The sequence below is a fragment of the Lagenorhynchus albirostris genome, chromosome 9 (assembly GCF_949774975.1).
Source record: "Lagenorhynchus albirostris chromosome 9, mLagAlb1.1, whole genome shotgun sequence".
Taxonomy (NCBI): domain Eukaryota; kingdom Metazoa; phylum Chordata; class Mammalia; order Artiodactyla; family Delphinidae; genus Lagenorhynchus; species Lagenorhynchus albirostris.
This window is the reverse complement of record NC_083103.1, coordinates 24,554,733-24,576,438: the sequence shown is the minus strand read 5'-3', so window position 1 is coordinate 24,576,438 and position 21,706 is coordinate 24,554,733. Positions and strand designations below refer to the sequence as shown.

At 40.3% G+C, this 21,706-nt stretch overlaps 1 protein-coding gene across 4 annotated transcripts in view; it reads right to left on the bottom strand.

Moving 5' to 3' along the window:
- The window catches only part of FBXO3 (F-box protein 3), a 32,421-nt gene extending 14,823 nt beyond the window's left edge, over positions 1-17,598 (bottom strand). For all 4 annotated transcript variants that reach the window (XM_060159437.1, XM_060159438.1, XM_060159440.1 and 1 more), the window contains exons 1-5: positions 17,477-17,598; positions 13,024-13,113; positions 10,934-11,097; positions 1,868-1,982; positions 148-352 (exon numbers count right to left, since the gene is read on the bottom strand). In XM_060159437.1, the coding sequence (XP_060015420.1) occupies positions 148-352; positions 1,868-1,982; positions 10,934-11,097; positions 13,024-13,113; positions 17,477-17,580 (678 nt within the window). In that variant the 5' untranslated portion in view covers positions 17,581-17,598. The remainder of the gene's footprint in view (positions 1-147; positions 353-1,867; positions 1,983-10,933; positions 11,098-13,023; positions 13,114-17,476) is intronic.
- Between the last annotated feature and the right edge of the window lie 4,108 nt (positions 17,599-21,706).

The following is a 21,706-nucleotide window of genomic DNA, read 5'->3' as shown; positions in this document are numbered from 1 at the left end:
GAATATTAGCCCTCTAGTTAGATCTGTCTATAATCAAATTGCATAATGCTCTATACCCATTCTACAACCCTGAAAATTCGTAATGCACATTTTATACATCCATCAGAACACATCTTAAAGGCACATTTAAACATGCTTCCTACTTACTGGACATTGGTAGAAGACTTCATTTTTGTTCCGGCCCTCCGCAGCTTCCACTGCTATGTACTGACTCAAACCAGTATGTATGCAAAAAGTTAAAGGTAGACAGTATTTCAGTCCCTGTCTCTGCTGGAAGCCTCCAGCAGCCGTGTCGACGTCTAGCAAATCCTCAGAACGATAGTGATTAGACAGTGCCATGCTTCCCAACAACCTGAGAATATAGACTCAAAAATTTAGTCAACTGCAATCTTTTTGATGAATAATAATTTCACATTGACAACTTTATAAGAACGATTAACATGCCAATTCTAAACCAGGAATACCCCAAACACTACAATTTCTGCATATATTAAATTCAAACTCTTGAGTGGAAAGATTCTGATTTAAATTAAAAGCCTAAATGTCTAAACTGTCTAAATGCCAACCTTTTAAAAAGAAAAATAGTTTTATTGCTTTCAAAAATCTATCTTGCCATAATTTGCCAGTGTTTTGCTATATATATATGTATGACTAATTTAATGTTTAATGTTCTCTCTGATACTTTCATCTTGATACAACCTTTAGCTTACACTATCCTACCAGGCAGTATAAATGGAAATCAGCTTAATCCTTGTCCAAATTTTCATAAACTTGGGATGTATGGGGTCTAAACTCATACGTATGAGAACACCACAGGTGTCGGTCCTTGATGAGAGTCTCATCCTAGGTCTCACTGTTTGGGCTGTGGGTAGATAAAAATCCCCGTGTTGCATGATCTGTTTGTCATGTCAATTCTGAGCAACGCTTAGTATAGTTCTCTCCTGTTGGTTCTTGAAATATGACAATTTTTCCATTTTGTCAAGCTTCAGCTTGACAGGAAAACAGAATAGGAAAAAACCCAGTGATTTAGGCTTATCTAGTCCCAACTGCCCAATATTTGACTTCTGAATACTACCTTGTAACCTCAGTATGATCACCTCCTAGATTCCCTGTACTCACTCAACTCTGATCTGAAATGGTAACAGAGCCTCATATGGTTCTTCACACACAAAGAGATACCAAGTTCTAATAAGAACAATGCAAAGTTCTCCCTAAATTCCTATCAGTATGTCACAAGTGCAATGTCTCTGAAATACCTTAATTTCATGAGGGAACAAAGGGAGTAGAACCATTAGAAGCATGTAGCTTTAAAAACTGTGAGTAAATTTGAGAGCTACTGCATCGTCTGCTTTTACAAAAGGTTCCACAGTGAATACTTCATATTGTTTAGAAGTAAGTTTAAAATAGGCCATTCAATTATAGACTATGCTTGAATAGGACAAAACTAATATTTTCTTTAGTTAAGTGTATGTAGCTCTGAACAAATTACTTTTAACATGTATGATTCATAGAACTTATATCAAGCTTTCTAAAATACTTTACTTGGCCTGTAACAGGATAAACACTTCACGGATTTGAAACAGGTTTAGTTAAATTATACTCACACACACATCTCCTCTCCTGTCCTGTAGGCCCACCCCAACCATTTAACTGTAAAGATGTGTTGATAGAAACCATGTTTTTGAGACATTATCTATTTTGGTAAAATCAAATTCAAGCTATAGATTTTGTCTTATGGATTGTTATAAGGAACAGGAGGAAGTTCTTATACTTTTTAATCTGTTAAGAGTAACTACAAATACAATTTGTTTACATTCTAGAAAATAACTTGTATCATTAAAAATAACTCAAACAGTGAACATCTCACCCAGGAACCACTAACTTCTGCCCATTGTGGATACGATATGAACATCGATAATCATCAGGAAGCTTGCAGCCAATCTGAGCTTCCACAGCATCTAGGTCTTCCTCTCGAGCCCCCTCTGCAGATGCACAAAAGAGCAAATTATCAAGAAACCATAAGCCTTAAATCTAAGAAGAAATGCAATCTATCTGCTAGCCAATGATACAAGCTTAGAGCAAGTGAATTCTGTCCAAAATGTACTTGCTGAAATATAGGGAAATGAATTGAAAATTCACAGAAATATTATATCACTTTAGATTAGCTCTGACGTTTGAAGCACTGAGGAAGCAAATTTCTCAGTTTTCTCTCCATGGGGAAAACACTGGCACTAAGCAAAATATGGAATGGAATGGCAGGCACCAGTGAAATCCACAATAGTTTCTTCGCAGTACAATACAAACTTTAGAGCATATCTCTTTTTTCTTAATCTAATATACTCAAATTTCTCTATTTAAAAAACTCTCCAGAAGTTCTCTAAATGGATGTTGTTCAAGAGTGTTAACCTAGTCTCTTAATGGGAAATATAGGACATAGGTGTAGGTTCATGCTGTGAGGAGGCCATTACCTTGAATTTGATTTTCACGTTTATAAGCTTGCCATATATTCTAGCTTTAAAAAGCAGTAATTACAAATACTAAGAGAAGAGATTCACTCCCAGCAATGGCCCACCAGGTTGTTGGACCAAACGTTTTGCTGAGAACTAGAAAAACTGAACAACAGAAAATTGGTTTCAAGGCTTTTGGAGAACCTCAAAGACAGTGAGAACTGGCAGGGGTGGGGTGGGGGAAGGTTGGTCCAGAAGAACAGGGAAACTGAGAGTTTAGCCAGGGCTTTGGAGCCACCTTGTCTCTGAGGCAACTGCCACTTCTGAAAGCAAACATGAGGCTGAGAGGCCGAGAAGCTGAGCAAAGCTTTCAGCAGTACCACAGGGTTGAGAGAATTTTCCAAAACTGATGAAAACATCAAACCATAGATTTAAGAAGCACTATAAACCCCATGGAGAATCATTACAAAGAAAATCATTATCTAGACACATTACTGGAAAACTGCTGAAAATCAAAGACAAAGAGAAATCTTAAAAGCAGCCAGAGAAGGGGAAAAGCCACAGTCATCTTCAGAAAAGCAACAAGACAGCTTCTTAACAGAACAATAGAAGCTGGAAGAATGGTATCTTCAAGTGCTGACTAGAATTCTATATCCAGTGAATACATACTTCCAAAGTGAAGATGAAATAAATATATTTTTCGACAAAAAAAAAAAATCTGAAAATATTCAGCAATAGCATTCCCTCGTTAAAAACAAAACAAAACAAAACAAAAAGGAATTCTCCAGGCAGAAGAAAAATTATCCCAGATGGAAGCATGAAGATTCAGGAAGAAATAAAGTGCAACCAGAAAAGGTAAATATTCAGGTAAATCTAAAATAATATTGAACATGTAAAATAATAATAATGTTTTCAAGGACATAAAATATGTTGAAAACTAAAATCACAAAACTATAATACAAAAGACAGGAGGGAGGTAATTGAAATTAAAGTATTCTAAGGTTCTTTCACTGTTCAGGAAGTGGTAAAAATACTAATTTACAATAGACTTTAAGTCAGAGATACATGTTTTAATCTCTAGGCTAATCACTAAAAAAAGTTAGATAAATAAGAAAGGAAAGGAAGTATGGAATAAAAGATAATTAAGAAGAATGCAAAAAAGGAATACCTGCTCAGGTGCCACCAATATAAAACAGAAACATGGTATATTTACACTCAAATGTATTAGTAATTACATTAAATATAAACAGACTAAATAATCTAATTAAAAGACAAACAGACCAGATGAAAAACAAAACACAATCATATACAAGAGGCACATCTTAAAGATGTAAATACAGAAAAGAAAGCTAAAATAGCTACTAAAATCATACAAAATAGACTTTAAGGCAAATAGCATTATTCGAGGTAATGGAGGACTTTTTGTAATGGCAAAAAGGTTAAATTCACTACACAGGTATTATAAGTTTAATTTTGTGCATCTAATAACACAGCTTCAAAATACTTTTTTTTTTTTTTTTTTTTTTTGCGGTACGCGGGCCTCTCACCGCCATGGCTTCTCCCGTTGCGGAGCACAGGCTCCGGACGCGCAGGCCCAGCAGCCATGGCTCACAGGCCCAGCCGCTCCGTGGCATGTGGGATCCTCCCGGACCAGGGCACGAACCTGCGTCCCCTGCATCGGCAGGTGGACTCTCAACCACTGCGCCACCAGGGAAGCCCCAAAATACATTTTTTTTTTAAATCTTTTAAAATTTATTTATTTAGTTTTGGCTGTGTTGGGTCTTCGTTTCTGTGCGAGGGCTTTCTCTAGTTGCGGTGAGACCACTCTCATCGCAGTGCGCGGGCCTCTCACTGTCGCGGCCTCTCTTGTTGTGGAGCACAGGCTCCAGATGCGCAGGCTCAGTAGTTGTGGCTCACGGGCCCAGTCGCTCCGCAGCATGTGGGATCCTCCCAGACCAGGGCTCGAACCCGTGTCCCCTGCATTGGCAGGCAGATTCTCAACCACTGCGCCACCAGGGAAGCCCCAAAATACATTTTTTAAATGACAGAATTAAAATGGAAAAAATATATATCTGTAATCATAATGGGTGTATTAGTTTTCTACTGCCACAATATTAGCCGCTTAAAATAACACTCATTTATTATTTCACAGTGTCTGTAGGTCAGAATTCTGGACATGACTGAATTGGATCTTCTGCTCAGGTCCCACAAGGCTGAAATCATGGTGTTAACTGGGGCTGCTAGTGCACCTTATGCATCTTTTGCTTGGGGTTCTCTTCCAAACTCACTGGTTGTTGGAAGAACTCAGTTCTTTGTAGTTGCAGGATTGAGGCTCTCTACTCTTAGAAGCCACCTGCCATTCCTTATCACCTGGCCCTCTCCACAACGTGCCAGTTTGCTTATTCATGACCTGTAGGAGACACACCCAGGCTTTGAATCTCTCTGACTTCTAGAAGGGCCCAGTTCCTGTTAACGGCTCACCTGATTGGGTCAGGCCTGCTCAGGATAATTTCCTTTTTGATTAATGATTAATTCAAATGCAACTAATTTGGGACCTTCATTACATCTGTAAAACCCTTTTGTCATCTAATATGACCTAATCACAAGACAGAAATCAATTATATCCATTGTACAACTCACACTCAAGGGGAAGCTATCATTATACCAGGCATGTACCACAGTGGGTGAGAATCTTGGGACCTATCTCAGAACCCTGCCTACCACAGTGAGAAATTTTAACATACCTCTCTCAGTAACTAACAGAACAAGGAGACCAAAAACCTCATTAAGAGTACAGAAGATTTGAACAAGATCAACAGTTTTTGCCTAATCATATATATAGTACTAAATGGCAAGAATGGCAGAATATACATTCTTTTCAAGTATACATGGAACATTTGCCAAGATAAATTATATGCCGGACCACATAACAAATCACAATAAATTTCAAATGACTGAACTCATATAGAGTATATCCTCTGATCATAGTGGAATTAAAATATAAATTACATTAAAAAGATTACTAAAAAAGCCCCCAATGTTTAGAAATCAAGCAATACCTTTCTATATAATCCATGGGTCAAAGAAGAAATCACAAAATATTCTGAACTGCATGTTAATGAAAATACAGCATATTAAAACTTGTGGGATGAAGTTAAAGCTATGTTTAAAGGGAAATTTATACCCCTAAATGCATTTGAAGAAAACAAGGAAGGCTGAAAAATCTATGATCTAAGTAATCATCTCAAGTCAGGAGAAAAGTGACAGTAAACTTAAAGAGAAGTAATCAGAGAAATTAATGAAATAAGAAATAAGATATTAACATAGAGAGGATTGACAAAGGCAAAAGTCAGTTCTCTGAAAAGACTAATAAAACTGATTAGCCCTTACCTAGCAAAACTGATCCAGAACAACAGAGAGAAAGCACAAATAATATAAGAAATGGAAAGGTGAAATCACTAGAGATCTGACAAGCATTACGAAGAGGATAATTATGAAAAACTTTATGGCAATAAATTAGAAAATGTAGATGAAGTAGACAATTTCCTAGAAAAACACAACTTATCAAAACTGACATAAGACTAAGTAGAAAATCTGAGTAGTCCTAAATCTGATAAAGAAATTGAATCCTTAATTTAAAACCTTCCCACAATGAAAACTCCAGGACTGAATGCCTTCACTGGTATATTCTACTAATCATTTAAACAAGAAATAAGACCAAGCTTACATAAACTCTTCCAGGGAACAGAAAAAGAGGCAACACTTCCCGACTTGTTTACAAGGCCAGCATCATCTTGATACCAAAACCTGACAAGAACATTGCAAGAAAGGAAAATTACAGGCCAAACTCTCTCATGAGCATAGATGTAAAAACCCCAAATACTAGCAAATCAAATCCAACAATACATAAAAAAGATAATACATTCCAAGCAAAGTAGGTTTATTCCAAGAATGCAAAATTGGTTTAACATTCAGAAAATCAATCAATGTAATTCAGAGCATTAACAAAATGAAGTAGAAAAATCATATGATAATGACAAGGCTGGAAAGGCATTTGATAAAACTCAATTATCTGTTTAAAGCACAAAAACAAAAAACCCTTTTCCCAAACTAGGATCAGAAGGGACTTTCTTCAACATGCTAAAGAGTGTCTACTAAAAATCTACAGCAAACATCAGCTTTAAAGGAGAAATGTTGAAAGCTTTCCCTCTGCAGTCAGAAAGATAAGGATACTCACTATTATCATTTCTATCCAACACTGCACTGAAGGCTCTAGCCAGTTCAATAAAGCAAGAAAAATAAAGAAATGACATATAGGGATTGGAAAGCTAGAAATAAAACTATCATTCTACATCTTTAAAGAAATGCAAATTAAAATCACCACTACACACCCACTAGAAGGACTAAAATAAAAAGAATGACAACATTATTAAAGTGCTAGTAGGAATGTTAAGTGGTAAAATCACTTTGGAAAATTAACAGTATCTTCTGAAGTTTAATACAAGCACACTATACAACCCAGAAAACGCAACCCTAGATATTCACCTGATAGAAATATGCTCATATGTACATCAAAAATGATTTACAGCATTATTTGTAATAGTCAAAGACTAGAAACAACCCAAATATCCAACAACAGTAGAATGAATGTATAAATTGTGGTCTAATCATATAACGGAGTATTTATACTGTAACAAAAATGAACAAAATACTGTTACACACAACACTGCTGAATCTCACAAATGAAACAGAAATAATTCATGCAAAAAACATACTTAATCATGCCAATTATATAAAGTTCAAAAAGAGAGAAAACTACTCAGTGGCATTAGCAATCAGGATAGTGGTTACCCCTGAGAAAGACAGAGGGTTCTAGGTACACATAATTATTCTACTTCTTGACCTGACGGGTGTTACAATGGGCATGTTCACCTTGTGACAATTCACTGAGTTGTACACTTATGATCTGTGCACATTACTATAGGTTGATTAACATCACTAGTGATAGGCTGTGGATATCACATACCCCCAGCTATGTGATGACACACCTCACCTCGCTGGTAACCTGAAAACACATTACTCCAGTCTAATCGTGAGTAATACTTTAGACAAAGTCAGTTTGAGGGACATTCTGCAAAATACCTGACCAGTACTCCTTCAAACTGTCAACGGTGTGAAAGACAAAGAAAGACTGGGAAGTGTCCACAGACCAGAGGACACTAAGGAGACATGACAACTAAATGCAATGTAGTATTCTGGATTGGATGCAGGAATTGAAAAAGGATTCCACTGATGGAAAATCTGGTGAATTCTGAATAAAGTCTAGAATTTAGTTAGTAGTAAGGTGCCAGTGAAGACTTTAGTTTGACAAATGTCCCATGGGTTGGTATGTTAGGGGAAACTGAAACTGTGTGAGGGGTGTACAGAAATTCTCTGTACTATCTTTGCAACTGTCTTGTAATCTAAAATTAGTACAAAATGAAAAGTTTATTTTTTAAAAAGTTCAATACAAAAGAAAACAAGCTGAATAGCTGCCTGAACCAGAAGGTGAATGAGAAAAAAAACACTAATATTTATATAGTTAGTGCTACACGTTGGACATTTAACATGTAACATTAAGAAACCAAGAATTTCTTGAAAAGAGAGAGCAAGGCAGAAAAAAAGTAAAATAACAACAAGCAAACATGGCAAAAGACAAATATAAGGAAATACATTTAGAGGGGCATCCTACTATAATAGAGTTTGGGAGCCAGGCAGACCAGGGTCAAATCTCAGCTCTACCAATTACAGCTGGCTTTCTGTATCCAGATGTGGAACTCAAGGATACAAAGGGTCAACTATGGGACTTGAGCATCTGCATATTTCAATATCCTCAGCAGGTCCTGAAACCAATGCCCGGTGGATACCAAGGGATGACTAGACTGACTGTGATCTCTGGCAAGTTATTTCATCTCTTTAATCCAGTTTCCTCATCTGCAAGACAGAAGATAATACCACCTACCCAGGAGAATTACAGTGAGGATTAAATAAGCTTCATGTGCTTAATAAAGTGCTTTCCTGGCATACAATAAGTGTTTATGTACTTCCCTTGCCCCCAGCCTATTTGTATGAGGGAGCAGTGAAAAGATTACTAGGAGCCAAGAAACCTAGATTAGAGTTCTATCTCTGTTACTCACTAGCTACAGGACCCTGAATAAGTCACCTAAACTCTGAGCCTGTTCCTTCACCTGTAAAATGAAAGGGCTGGTATAAATCAGGGATCCACAAACTACAGCCTGCAGGCCAAATCCTGGCCTGCGGCCTATTTCCATAAATAAAGTTTTCTTGGAACACTGCCACACCCATTTGTTGTTATATTGTCTATGGCTGCTTTCCCACAATAGCAGAGTTAAATAGTTGTGACAGAGGCCATCTGTCCCTCAAAGCCTAAAATATTTACTATCTGGTCATTTAAAGAAAAAGTTTGCTAATCCCTGGTCTAAATGATCTCTAAAAGTCCCTTCTGACTTTAAAATTTTAAGCCAATACTTAAGGTTAATATGAAATTCAAAGATATGAGATATATACCATGAGATAGATTGGTAGAATGTACATCAATATACTATAATTTCAAGATACTTAATAAAAATTTTCCCAAACCCAGTGCCTATTTGCTTTCCAAGTTTCCTTCCTATCTGTGATCTCTATACCCTTGAAACTGAGTCAGGGACTATGGCCCCTGAGATGAGCAGCTAGTTTCCTGATTCAGCCCTAAAACTCATAGGTCTACATTAATAGAATCCCCAGCTTTCTAGATATCAGAGCCTTTGTCCTATTCCAATTTATGGCAAAGACCCCAGAGAACTGGCACCTGGGAGTAAAACAGGGGCTGACAAGGAATTCTCTGACAACCTCACCTTCAACCATTAAGTACAAAACAGTGAGCAGGGAGCCTGGGAATACCAATTGAGTGTCCCCTCAAAAAATTAAAAAAGAAAAAGGAAAAAGGAAGAAGCTGCTATGTATCCTTAGTTTCTTCCTTTCCTGGTAGCTCTGTGTCTCAAAGGAGAACCATGTCTATATTCCCATATTCCAAATATTCTAATATTAGACTAGCTCTCTAAGACTCCTAACACATTCTAAACAAAATAGGATAGGTCTTCTCTCCCTTCAACAGCTGGTAAGACCACATCTCTGGAGTCAGCCCTATATTCAAATCCTAGCTCTGCTCTCCTTTGTGATAGCAAACAACTTACTTAGCCTTTTATGCCTCAGGTAGCTCACCTATAAAATAAGACTAGTAATGACCTACCTCATAGGATTTTGGCAACTTAAACGGAATAATATACAGTACTTGGCTTAGTACCTAGCTTTGTGTTTAATAAATAACAGCTATTGCAAACCCTTACATATTTTACTTATCATTACCAAATACCTATTTTCTGAATTATTTTCCCCTTGAAATTATTTAACCCCATACACCAAGTGGATAATATTTTTCTTTTCTTCCAAGGAAAAAACCTATTAAAAATATTAATCAAGGGTACTTTCTTTCAAAGCTGTACTCTCTCTGCCAAATCATCCTCTCTTCTACCTCCTAGCAATTCAGTTTTAAGTACCTGGCCATTCAATCATGATTTGTATGAAATTCATATTTGCATGGAAACGTACAGCAGAAATATGAAATGTAAAAGGAATGCCATGTCAAAAGAGTCCTTAGTTCAAAAGGTACACATTTGAGAAGAACTGATCCCAATTTCAGCTTAGCAAAACCAAAACACATATAAAATTCCTTTTAGTGGAGAAACTTGAAAAAAACTTGGAGGCTAAAGCAGGTAAGTAGCAATATATCTGCAATCCATTTATGTATTTCTTGGGCATAAATTTAAAAATCAAAGTAATGAGAAATAGCTTGTTAATAATTTCCTGCCAAAATTGGACAATAATAGTATAGTAGAGACAGCATAGATTCTGAGGTCAAATAGACTTCAGTTCAAATCTTAGTTTTCATTATTCTGTAAATGTCAAAATAGGGATGAAAGTTTTCCCTACTCTATTAGGCTGCTCCTACATGCTTAAAGACCCAGTCTGTAATATTTGGTCTTTCTAATATTAGATTGTCAAATAAACATTTACTTGTACTAAAAAGAGGGAAGAGGGTTGATACAGCAGGCAATTTTTCAAATAAAAAAAGAAGTCTTTTAAAAGAAATTACAAGTTATCCTCAAGCAACAATAACATTACTAGTTTCTTTATGTAAAACAAATGTAAGGATAAAAAGAAGCTTTCACTGCTAATAATCATGTGGATGCTGAGGTAGGCAAAAATAGGGCAAGCACTAGAACCAGGGTCCTTTTAGCAAATTAGGCTTTCTATGTGCTTGACCAAATGCGAATGGTGAATTACAGATAATGTTGGATTAGCACAGATGATAGTAACCCAAAGTTATTTTACCTATTTATACTATGAAACTAAAATGGGGAAGGGAGACCCTGCATTCCCAATACCTTTCAGAGATAAAACCATACGAGGACATCTGGGTTCCAAATATTTCTTGAGATCATCCCAGGCCTTTTTAATAGCAGCATAATGGTCAATATATCTTCCTACATCAGAGTAAGTATCAATGAAGAGGGATTTCCAACACTGGTTCTTCTGTGTTTTCTCTTCCCTAAATAGATTTAAAAAATAAAATTAAAAATCTTCTGAAATGAAATTAGCATATATTTTAGACACTTATACCAACATACTTTATTGGGAATTTGTGGTTATTTTTGTCTTCATTTTCATTTATTGTAGCTACAAGTGAAGACTAGATAACAAAAAGTGACACATACATCAAAAAATTTAACAAGTTACTGCTGGCATGGTGGGATTATGAGTCACTTATTTTCTTACTTTCTACTTATTTTTTTTCTAAGTTTCTAATCCTTGATAAGATATAATGTGAATAGTATATGGGATATGAATTTCAACTTACTCCTAAAAACATGCCAGTTACACAATTTTTAAACATATATTTAATTTTTCTATTTTAGAGAATCTAATGATACAATAATATTAATCTAACTTATCTACATTGGATTAGCTAGAGAATCATATAGCATATCAAAGGAATCACACGATTCAACATTCCTATTTGGTACAATTCCACAAACATTTACTGTCTACTTAGCTACTGAGGATATTAAAAGTAAGGCACATTTTTTGCCTTCAAAAATGTATAATCTAATCAGGGAGAAAGAAGGAAGTATAAATTTAAGAGTCAGAAGTGGTACAGGATAAGGCAGCCAGAAAGGGCCTTAAGGTAACATACTAATGAGGTTGACCTTATCCTGTAGGGAATGGAGAGCCACTGAAGAGTTTTAACAGGAGAGTTAAAAGAGCAGAATTGTGGTTGTGGTTTGGGAAGGGTGTACACTAGAGCCACAGAGATGGACTGGAAGGGTTTTGCAGCAGTCTTGGTAAGAGATGATGAACTGAGCTAAAACTGTGGTGGCTAGATGAAATGAGAAGAAAGATTCAAGAAATATACAGGGGCTAAAATCAGAAAAGCTTGGTAATTGAATGAATGTAGAGACAGAAGGAGAAAAGAGATCTAGAATGATTCCTGTTTCTGGCTTGGAGGGCGGGATGGATGGTACTGCTATGAAGATATGAATGCAGGAGGATCAGGTTTAGGGATGGGGAAAAGAACAATTCAGGGTGTTGTATACATGTGCCTGCGTTTTTCAGGGTGGGGGCAGTGGTGGAAGGGAAGTATCTTTTTATTAATCTAAGTAATATACATATATATTATTAAAACCAAAAAGTACTGAAGAACTTAAGATGAAAAACTAGGCAGTCTCCTGTTCTAAGTCCAACCTCTCAAAGAAATCTTTAGTTATTTCTGGAAGTTATCTCTATAATTCTAAATGTTTATGCCTCTAGTTCTTGGTTTACCAATTTATATCTATCTACTGATACCCCAAAGTAAAAGACCAGGATACAGCAATACTTAAAATTCTCTCTTCCTCATTCTTCCTCCTCCCAATGTTTGGAGGCTCTGTTACTAATTTTTCATTCTATTGAGTAGCTTGCAGCTTTAAATAGTATATTTAAACCTCTATTTCTTGCTTCACCAACTTCAGTCACTACCTGACTCCCCTCAACCTAAGAAAAAGATACTAGCGATCCTACCCTCTTTCATCTTTCCCAACTCCCACCTTCTGTCATCTACCCTTGTATTCTATCAAATTTATTAAAATTTACTGAATTCAGTGAACCCTGTGGGTCATCCAACAGAAAGATCCAGCAGACAGTTGTGCAAAGAAATCTGGAGCTCAGTGGGAATGTTTGGGGTGGACACTCAGGTTTGGGAGTTAGAAGCATACAAGTAGTCTCTACAAAGTGCAACAGTGCATGCAGGAGACTTCACAGACAGAGAAGAGTAGTGAGCCAAGGGTAGCAGCTTGGAGAACACCTGCATTTACTGGCAGGCACAAGAAAGGCCACCAAAGGGGTTAAAGAGACAAGGGTTAGAGAGGAGAATCAGGATAGACTAGCATTAATGGAAGCCAAGGGCCAAATTTCAAGAATACATTTCCCAAATACTCACTCAGATATCAGCCAGTATTTTTTGCAATGTCTTCTCCACAGCGGATCGTGACTTGATAGCTGGCTAAGTCTTCGACTGACATAGCAACAACTGGCAGTAACCAGATTCACAGTTAGTATAAAAGAAAACAAGAAAACAATTTAAAAGTAAAGATGAAAATATTCAATGTTAGGTTTTATTCCTTTTGCTTTTCTGCCACTATCTACCTTTATAACTGCAAAACAATCTTTTCTAAAACCTGTTTAACATGTTAGCTAGTATAATTACCTTGTGAGTAGTGAAATCTTAACTATTTGAGTTCACAAACCACAAAATGTCTACAATTGTAATTTTCATACGAAAGTCTATAAAACATATAAACCATTGGAGTTAATTTCAAATCTAAGAGCTTTCCTATATTTATTATTGGGGCAGTAATCATTTCTACATATAGAAACGTTATTCAGGTGTAAACAGAGTGCTTTTTCTTTTTAAGATCTGTGAGACATTTGATATTAAATACACAGGGCTTTTGTTTGTTCTAATTTTTTCTTAACAGAAAGAAATATTACAGCCAAAAACACTTTTTAACTATAGCAACTATTGGAAAGCCCACCTATAAAAGGTGTCAGATTCTCAACAATTCTGTTTCAATATCCATAGCTATTCAAGTTACTATCAGCTGCTCAAAAATTTGGAATGTTAGAAACAAATAATTTTCTTTTTATACAGAGATTTCTAATACAATAGTGCTTGAATCCTGTAAATCCTACCCTACATAATTAATTTTCAAAAAGAATGAACTTAAGATTTAAAAAAATGCATTTCTATCCTTTCAGAAGAGAAATCACAAGTTATAGAAAGTAGGTATAAAAGATTTCACTTGGGCAATAGCTAATCAATTAAGGGAATCTTAAATCACATGGGATTTGTCAAGGCCATAAGTGGGGCATGTTAAAAAACAACTGATGGTAAACAGATTAGCCTTTGTTCATTTTTCAGATTTTATACAAACATAATTCTCATCCTTTTCTGCCAAGCTCAGGAGATGCCCAAACTAACATTTGCAAACGTAGGAATCCTTCCAGTTTTGTGAATTCAGAGTCCATCACTGTCCCAAGAGTTAACATAAAAGAATCTCTGGAATATGCACCAAAGGTGATTTCTGATGCAAGGCAAGGATGAAAACTACTATCCTAGAGCTTCTGACTCAGTTGGCATGGGGTGAGATCTGTACGTCAGGCATGTGTATGTTTAAAAAGTGCCACATGTAATTCTGATACACAGTGAGATTCAAACTATGCAGTTTATATTACATAATGATCCCAATGGACTAATTCAATCCAACCCAATCCAGTTCAGCAAATATGTACCATAATCTTCAGAGCTTAGCAATCGGCAGGACACCTGACAAATTTGGGCTATAAACTACAGGAAAGAAGTTGCAGTACACTGGAAACTTTTCTGTGGATAAAATTCTATGGCATTTGTGTCAACATTCCTGGGCTAAGGGATGCCCAGATAGCTGGTTAAACATTATTTTTTTAAAACATATTTATTTATTAGCTGCGTTGGGTCTTTGTTGCTGTGTGCGGGCTTTCTCTAGTTGTAGGGAGCGGGGGCTACCCTTCGTTGTGGTGCGCGGGCTTCTCATTGCGGTGGCTTCTCGTTGCGGAGCATGGGCTCTAGACGTGTGGGCTTCAGTACTTGTGGCTCGTGGGCTCTAGAGCGCAGGCTCAGTAGTTGTGGCGCACAGGCTTAGTTGCTCCGCGGCATGTGCGATCTTCCGGGACCAGGGATCAAACCTGTGTCCCCTGCATTGGCAGGCGGATTCTTAACCACTGCGCCACCAGTAAAGCCCCTAAACATTATTTCTTGATGTGTCTGTGAGATGTTGCCAGAAAAGATTAGCATTTGAATTGGTGGACTAAGTTAGCCAGATGGCCCTCCCCAATGTGGGTTGGCACCTTCCAATCATCGAGGGCCTGAATAGAACAAAAAGGCAGAGGAAGGTTGAGTCTGCTCTCTGCCTGACCGCTAAGTTGAGACACTGATCTTCTCTTGTCCTTGGCACTCCTGGTTCTCAGGCCTTCAGACCCAGACTGGGATCTACTTCATCAGCTCTCCAGCTCTCAGCCCTTTAAACTATACCACCAGCGGTCTTGGGTCTCCAGCTTGCATTTGGCAGACTGTAGGACTTCTCAGCCTCTATAATTCATGGGCAAATACCTTATAAAAAACCACACACACATACACACTCTCTCTCTCTCTCTCTCTCTCTCTCTCTCTATTGGTTCTGCTTCTCTCGAGAACCCTAATACAGTATTCAACTCAGTTCACTTCCACAAACATTTATGGAGGGATCACTTCTGTTTAAAATGTTGATTACTACCAAAATCATTTAAAATAAAATCCGATCTCCTCACCTTGTTTTACAAGGTCCTGCATGATCTCACTAGTCTCTTCCCAAGCCTCTCTGCCTGTGAATCATTCCCTAATTCCTGCAACACCAGTCTTCTAGCTCCTCCAACAGGCTATGCTATTGTCCAATCAGCTTCTGAAAACACCGTTCCTTCTGCCAGGACTGCTCTATGTTATCCGTCATATACAGCAGCTCCTTCCAATTTGAATCAATTCCTTAACAGACCAACTGGTTCACTTCCTTCATAGCACACAGCAGCTCTTGTAATTACGCACTTATTTGTTTTCCATCTTGCCTGCTAGACTGTAAGCTTACGAGAGGGGCCTTGTCTGTCTTGTTCACTATTGTTTCCCCGACATTTAATAGGCTGGCACACAGCAGGCGCCCAAAAAAAGCAAATCTGTTGAATAAATGGTGACTCTGCAAAGATAAACAAGACAGTCGTTACATTTAAGAAATGCATAATCTATCTGGTATGGTAAATACCTCTCCTTCTGCAGAGGAAGGAGAAAGGTAGAGACTGGACTTGGGAGAGGGGGTCCTTAAAGGAATTCCATCTTGCCAGGTTCAGAAGAAGGGGGCATGGCATTCCAGGCAGGGTCAGGAGTTTAAGCCACAGAACAAAGAAACACAAGTGTGCTGGCAGAGGTCTATTTGGCCAGAGTAGACTATGCCAAATAATAAGGGCCTTAAATGCTCCCAGAAGTTTAGGTTATAATCTGTAAATAACAAGGGGCATTATAGGTTTTTAAGGAGGATGACAGCCAGATCTGTCTTAGAAAAATCACTCTGGGAGCAATGTGGCCCACAGATCAAAAAGCGTGTGTGTATGTGTTAGATTTCTAAAAGGCTATAGCAACAGAATATTTCAGATGAAAATAGTTTGGAACTGTAACAGCCTTTTCGAAAGAAAAAGATAAACTTTATTACAAGCCTGAGTAGAGAAAAATTTGTTTTCTAGAAAAATAAAAGTGCTACAGATACTAATATAGATAGCAGCCAGAAACTGGAATTATCCCTCTGTCACCACTTAGCTAAACCAACCAACAGCTACCAGTAACTTCAAGAAGGCTGTATTTCTAAAAGGATCCCTGACAACACAGGGTACAATCAGCAAATGACTAAAATCCAATGGTTAATCCAAAAAACAAAACAAAACAAAACGAATCTCGCCTACCTATCCTTAAGAGGGCGAGTCTGCCTCCTTTACAAATATATGTGGTGGCACAAGAAAGACCCATGCCACCAGCTGTCAAGGGTGTAAACAGCGCCATTTCTTCCACCATCCCAGACGGTCCCAAGCGCTGAAGTAACTGGGCATTTAACCACCCCTACCAGCAACCGGTGTTTATTTTTGGAACAGATGCCGGTAACTTGGGAAACCCAAAGCATACAGGAGGGAAAATGGTCACCTGTACCGCACCAACCGGAAGTCAGTACCAAAACACAAAATCCAACATGCAACCGTGAGAAGGAACGCTGAAAGCGAAACAATTATCTAGCACAGAAGTCCGAAAGTGAGCCCTGCCAGATATTACGTCGCTGCGTAAGTCGCACCCAGGGGTCAGGGGGTCGCCTGGCTCCTCTCCGGCGTCCCACCTGCCCACTTTGGCGCCTGACTCTACAGGCTCCTGGCCCAGGCAGAGAAGAGCGCTCGGCCCGGACGGGGACTTTTCCAAAGCGGCCAGGGCTGCCCTTAGCGGGCAAAGACCACGGGGGCCGGGAGGTGCGGGGCGCTGGGGTCCGCGCGGCGGCAGCGGGGAGCACTTGGCCCCGCTTCCAACTGGGCCTCGCCACAGCCTGGGAGAAAGAGCTGTTGTCGCTCCTCAGGCCTGGGCCCGGGACGGGAGGAAGACCTCAAGGCGGGGCCCTTTCCGCCCCGGTCTCGCCCCTGCCCCCGGGTGGCTCTGCAGGATCAGGGCGGCCCTGGCGTCACCTCCTGGCTGTCACGGGAGTCCAGGTCCTGTCGGCGAGCCGGGCCTCCGTCCCTCTTGCCTTACGCCTCCTCCCCCACCCGTGACCCCACCCCTGTCGTGCGCATCGTCCCATTACTTGATTAGGTCCCGGTAGTCCAAGAAGGATAAGATAAGGAGCAGGGGATCGGTGGGCAGCGATTCTAGGGTCAGGGGCGCCGACTCGGTCTCCACGGCCGCCATCTTGCCTGGCCCAGTGCAGGCCTGGCCCCGCCCCGGCCCCGCCCCCTCCGCCACCGCCCTCGCAGTTCCCTAGCCGATTGCACAGGTTTGTTGTGTAACCGACAGGATAGCCCCGCCCACGGGGAGGCCGATGGGCGGCTCCCTGGAAGGCTCCGCCCACCGTCCTGCGGGTCAAGGGCCAGCGCGGTGGCGTCCGTCTGCGTCTTGGTTACCTCTTTAGCCAAGCTGCGCGAGCTCTGCCAGGTGCCCACATGCTCACCCTTAGATCTCCCGGTCTCTCTCCTCCCATTCCGGTCCCTAAACTTGCCCAGCCCGGACCCCTATGAGCCTTTATTACTAAATCTGCTTGGGTCACTCCAGCCCCTCATGCGAAATTTTACATCTGGTATCCTCGAAGCGTGCCCCCAAATCTCACAGTAAGTTCTCTCTCTGCCCTTGGCCCCCAAATCCATCGCTTCTCTTCGTTTTCCGACCTAGAAATTCCTCGTTTCTCCCTTCAGCTTCCCTCGCCCGGCGTGTCCCTTGCACAGAGCAGGAACCTTGTCCGCTCTGTAGTGGGCAGAGTTGGGAATCAACTAGAGGCTCTTCTTCCAAACTAGGGAAATGGTCGTCGAGGGCATAATTTTAACGCCCTCCCAAGTAAACGGTGCATGGGGTCTGAATCTAAGGGTCAGCCTCTCTCAATTAGGTTGTCACGGTTATTTTTCAGCCCATTAGGGCAATGCAAAGCGTATATTAAATGGATTTTTTTTTTGCCAAGATTTAATCTCGGAGGGTTAAGTACTTCCGGTGTGAAGGGATGGGTTGAGACCCGGCTGGGCTTGATTGAGGCACATGATGGCCACTCTTCAGCTTAGACAAGATGGTATTAAAATGGGGGTGGGAGACGTGTCATGGATTGTGAGCTAAGGAATACATCACTTGTCGGATTTCTTCTTTTCCGTTTCTTTCCAAAGGCAATATGGTGTAAGCAGCTGTGGGGAGTCTGGTCAGACACGAACTTCACACATCTGTTATTTACTAGAAGTGAGATGGTGGACTAGTTAACTATACCTAAGTTCTATGAGCTTGTTTACTCTAAAAACCAACCATTCCCTAAAGTGGTTTATGGATGCTGATAAAGATTTTTGCAAAGTGCCTGGCTAGATATTCAATAAATGTTAATTTCCCAAGCCTAAGTATACATCCCTCACTAAGTTTTCCAAACTCTTCCACATCCTGGAGAAAGTTTTTTCCTAACTATTTGGAAAAGTGGAAATGATTCTACCCCTCCCATCTCACCCACCCCCCAACAATAAAACACTCCATTTCCTCTATTCACCATGCCATTAATGCTTTATAATTATGGTTTTGTCTAATTTTATAACCCCTCTCCTTCCCCCCCACTGTATTAATTACATTTTTTATTTTCTGTGTCTTATGATGTTTTGACATCCTAAAAATCCTGCTGGCTGGGGAGAGACTGCCCCCCTCCCCCCAGGGCTAGCTTGTTCCTAAAGATAGCAAACAACTTACATGGACGCACCTCTCATATGCAAGCCAACCACCCCCTTTATCTAACTGTCACACACCGAGCCACTATTTCCCCTGCCTAAATTGTCTCAGGGCTAGGTACCAGGCAATGAGAGAACACCTCTATAGCCCAAAGCCCACCATTTATTGTTCAAATTAGCCAATCCCAAGCTGTTTACTTGCCCTGCCCAGTGCAAACTCCAATAAAGGCTCTGGCCTAAATTTGCCTCTTGCTCCTGCTTCTGCCTCCTGACCCAAACCTGATGCTTCCACTGGGCACCTTCACAGTGTCGTGTGCCCCTTTCTCTAGGGAAATGTAATAAAAATCTTCTTTCAATGGCACTGATCTTGCCATGTCGTCATTCAATCACCTTCATAAACTAAAATCCCACAGGTAAAATGAGAGCCACCCAGCAAAAACCAAAAACTAAACAAAACAAAACCCTCTGCTTACATCTCTGTATTTCCAAACTATTTATGCACATATTTAGAGCATTAATTGAACCAGATTCAGGTCAGTTGTTCCCTGTTTGTCTCTCTCACCAGGCTGTAAACTCTCAGTCTTTTTCATCCTTGTAACCCCAAGGCCTTTCTACAACAAGTAGAAAGTTTAAGTTCAGGTTGAATGGATGAAGACAGAGCTGTCATTTCTGTTTACAAGGGAACCTTGCCTGTTGATATAGGTAAATGCTTATAAAGGCATTTGATTCTAATTCATTTTGTCTATTTCTCCCTCAGATGGGCTACTTTACTTGTTTTAAATCGAAAAACTGGTAGGAGTTTCAAGTGGACTGCATTTGCTTCTGCTATCCTATTGCATTTTCCTTCCCTTTGGACTTGGTCCAGTTATGACCTAATGAGAAGACCAGAAGTGTGAAGTTAATCTGTCATGGCCAGGATTAAGGTGAGGCAAGATTTGCGCTCACTTGGGGCACAAAATTTAAGGGAGTACCAAAAAACCAGTAATCAAGATGATGTTAATATTTTAATACAATACTTAAAAAAATTAATGCAAAAACCCATGATGAACAAAATCTTAAACAAAAACGGGATCCCACAGTGCTATGCAAGCCATACTGGAGCCTAAAGCAAAAGGAAAAATATATGTTTTTATGTCTTTTCAAATGGTTATTTTTTTCCTATAAGGCCAGGAGGGGGTGCTCAGGCAGGGGACTTGCTTCTCCCATGTGGCAGGGCTCAGAGCTCTTGCCATCCTTGGGGAGTGACATCAGGTTGCTGGCCCCTGCTGTGACAGCCCACACCTCCCTGGGGAAGTGGTCCCAGCCCAGGCTCCATTTCTGTCCCCAACATGATAGAAGCAGGTAGAGGAAGCTGGGGGAGCAATGTAGCTGAGCAGGACCCAGGACAGCCCTTTCCTGGACTGGGGCTTCCTGTTACCAACCCCCATACCCCTAATCATGGCTGGAAAGGGGTAGGAAGAAGAAGCCGGGACTTGGCTATTTGGGTCCCCTGGGCTAAGGTTGAGGGTGAGGGCTCCATAGCCTTTGTGCCTTGGTGGGAGAAACAGTTTCTCCGAGTCTGCTAATTGTTTTGGAAGCTAGTCTCTAAAGGGCATGGAAGGATTTCACCAAAACAGAATTTGCTTGCCATTAATATTCCTATGGTAGGTCAGAAAGCACAAGGTTCTGAAAGAAGAGTTCATGTGTGGCATTAAAAAAAAAGATTTCTCTATTCTCTCAGGAATAGAGATAATGCCTGAGAAGTAAATATACTTACATGTTCTCTTGCCTTCACTGGCAAGCAGTTTTTAGTGCACAATGCCTACCTCCTTACACATGATTACACCTTAGCTTCAAGGTTCCCATTGGCTGTTTTGGTAAATCCCTCAGACATCATTCATACCTTATCACATGCGAGGGTCTGGGCTCAGGACTGGAAGGGATCAAGACACAGTGCTGTTCCTGCTTTGATGCAATTACCCATTAGAAGGTGAGAGATACACCTGTTTGCTCGGGGAGAGACAAATCCGCATGGCCCTGCAGTCTGTTTTCTCCCTCGTTTTCATGGTTTAGCAAGTAGCTGCATCAGCAGATCTGAGTTTGCTGGCAAGCAGGACAGACAGCAGACACTGAGCTTTAGAGGTGCTTGCTAAATGGTGCCCAGGGGCCCCCCATGTGTAAAACACCATGGTTTAGGGTCCCTCTCTATTGACCACCCTCTGGGATGTGTCCAGTCTTCTTCTGCCCAGCCTAAGTGTGCCTCCCAGTGGGACAATGAAAGCTGTAAATTGGGATGGGGCGGGAGGTGGGGTGGGGTGGGAGTTCACATGCATTCTCCTCCTTCTCTGCTTGTAGACCCGCCCCGAACATTGTGTGTTGACACTGCATGGCCTTGGTGGCATGCGTCCTGGGCCCGTGAATAGCAGCTGCACGAAGGTCAGACTCCACTTTGTCTCATGCTCAGTGTTTTGAGAAAGGGCCTTGACCAATTGGGCCTCTCAGGGGCAGCATACATTCTCAGGGGTTCCTGGCAGGTTGTAGGGCAGGCCTGGGATTGGACCGTTCAAGCCTTGGTGTCAGCTCTCCTAGTTGTGGTGAGGCAGATGAGGCGGTGGGAGGACCAGGATGGAACTGCCAGACACCAGCTCCCGCAG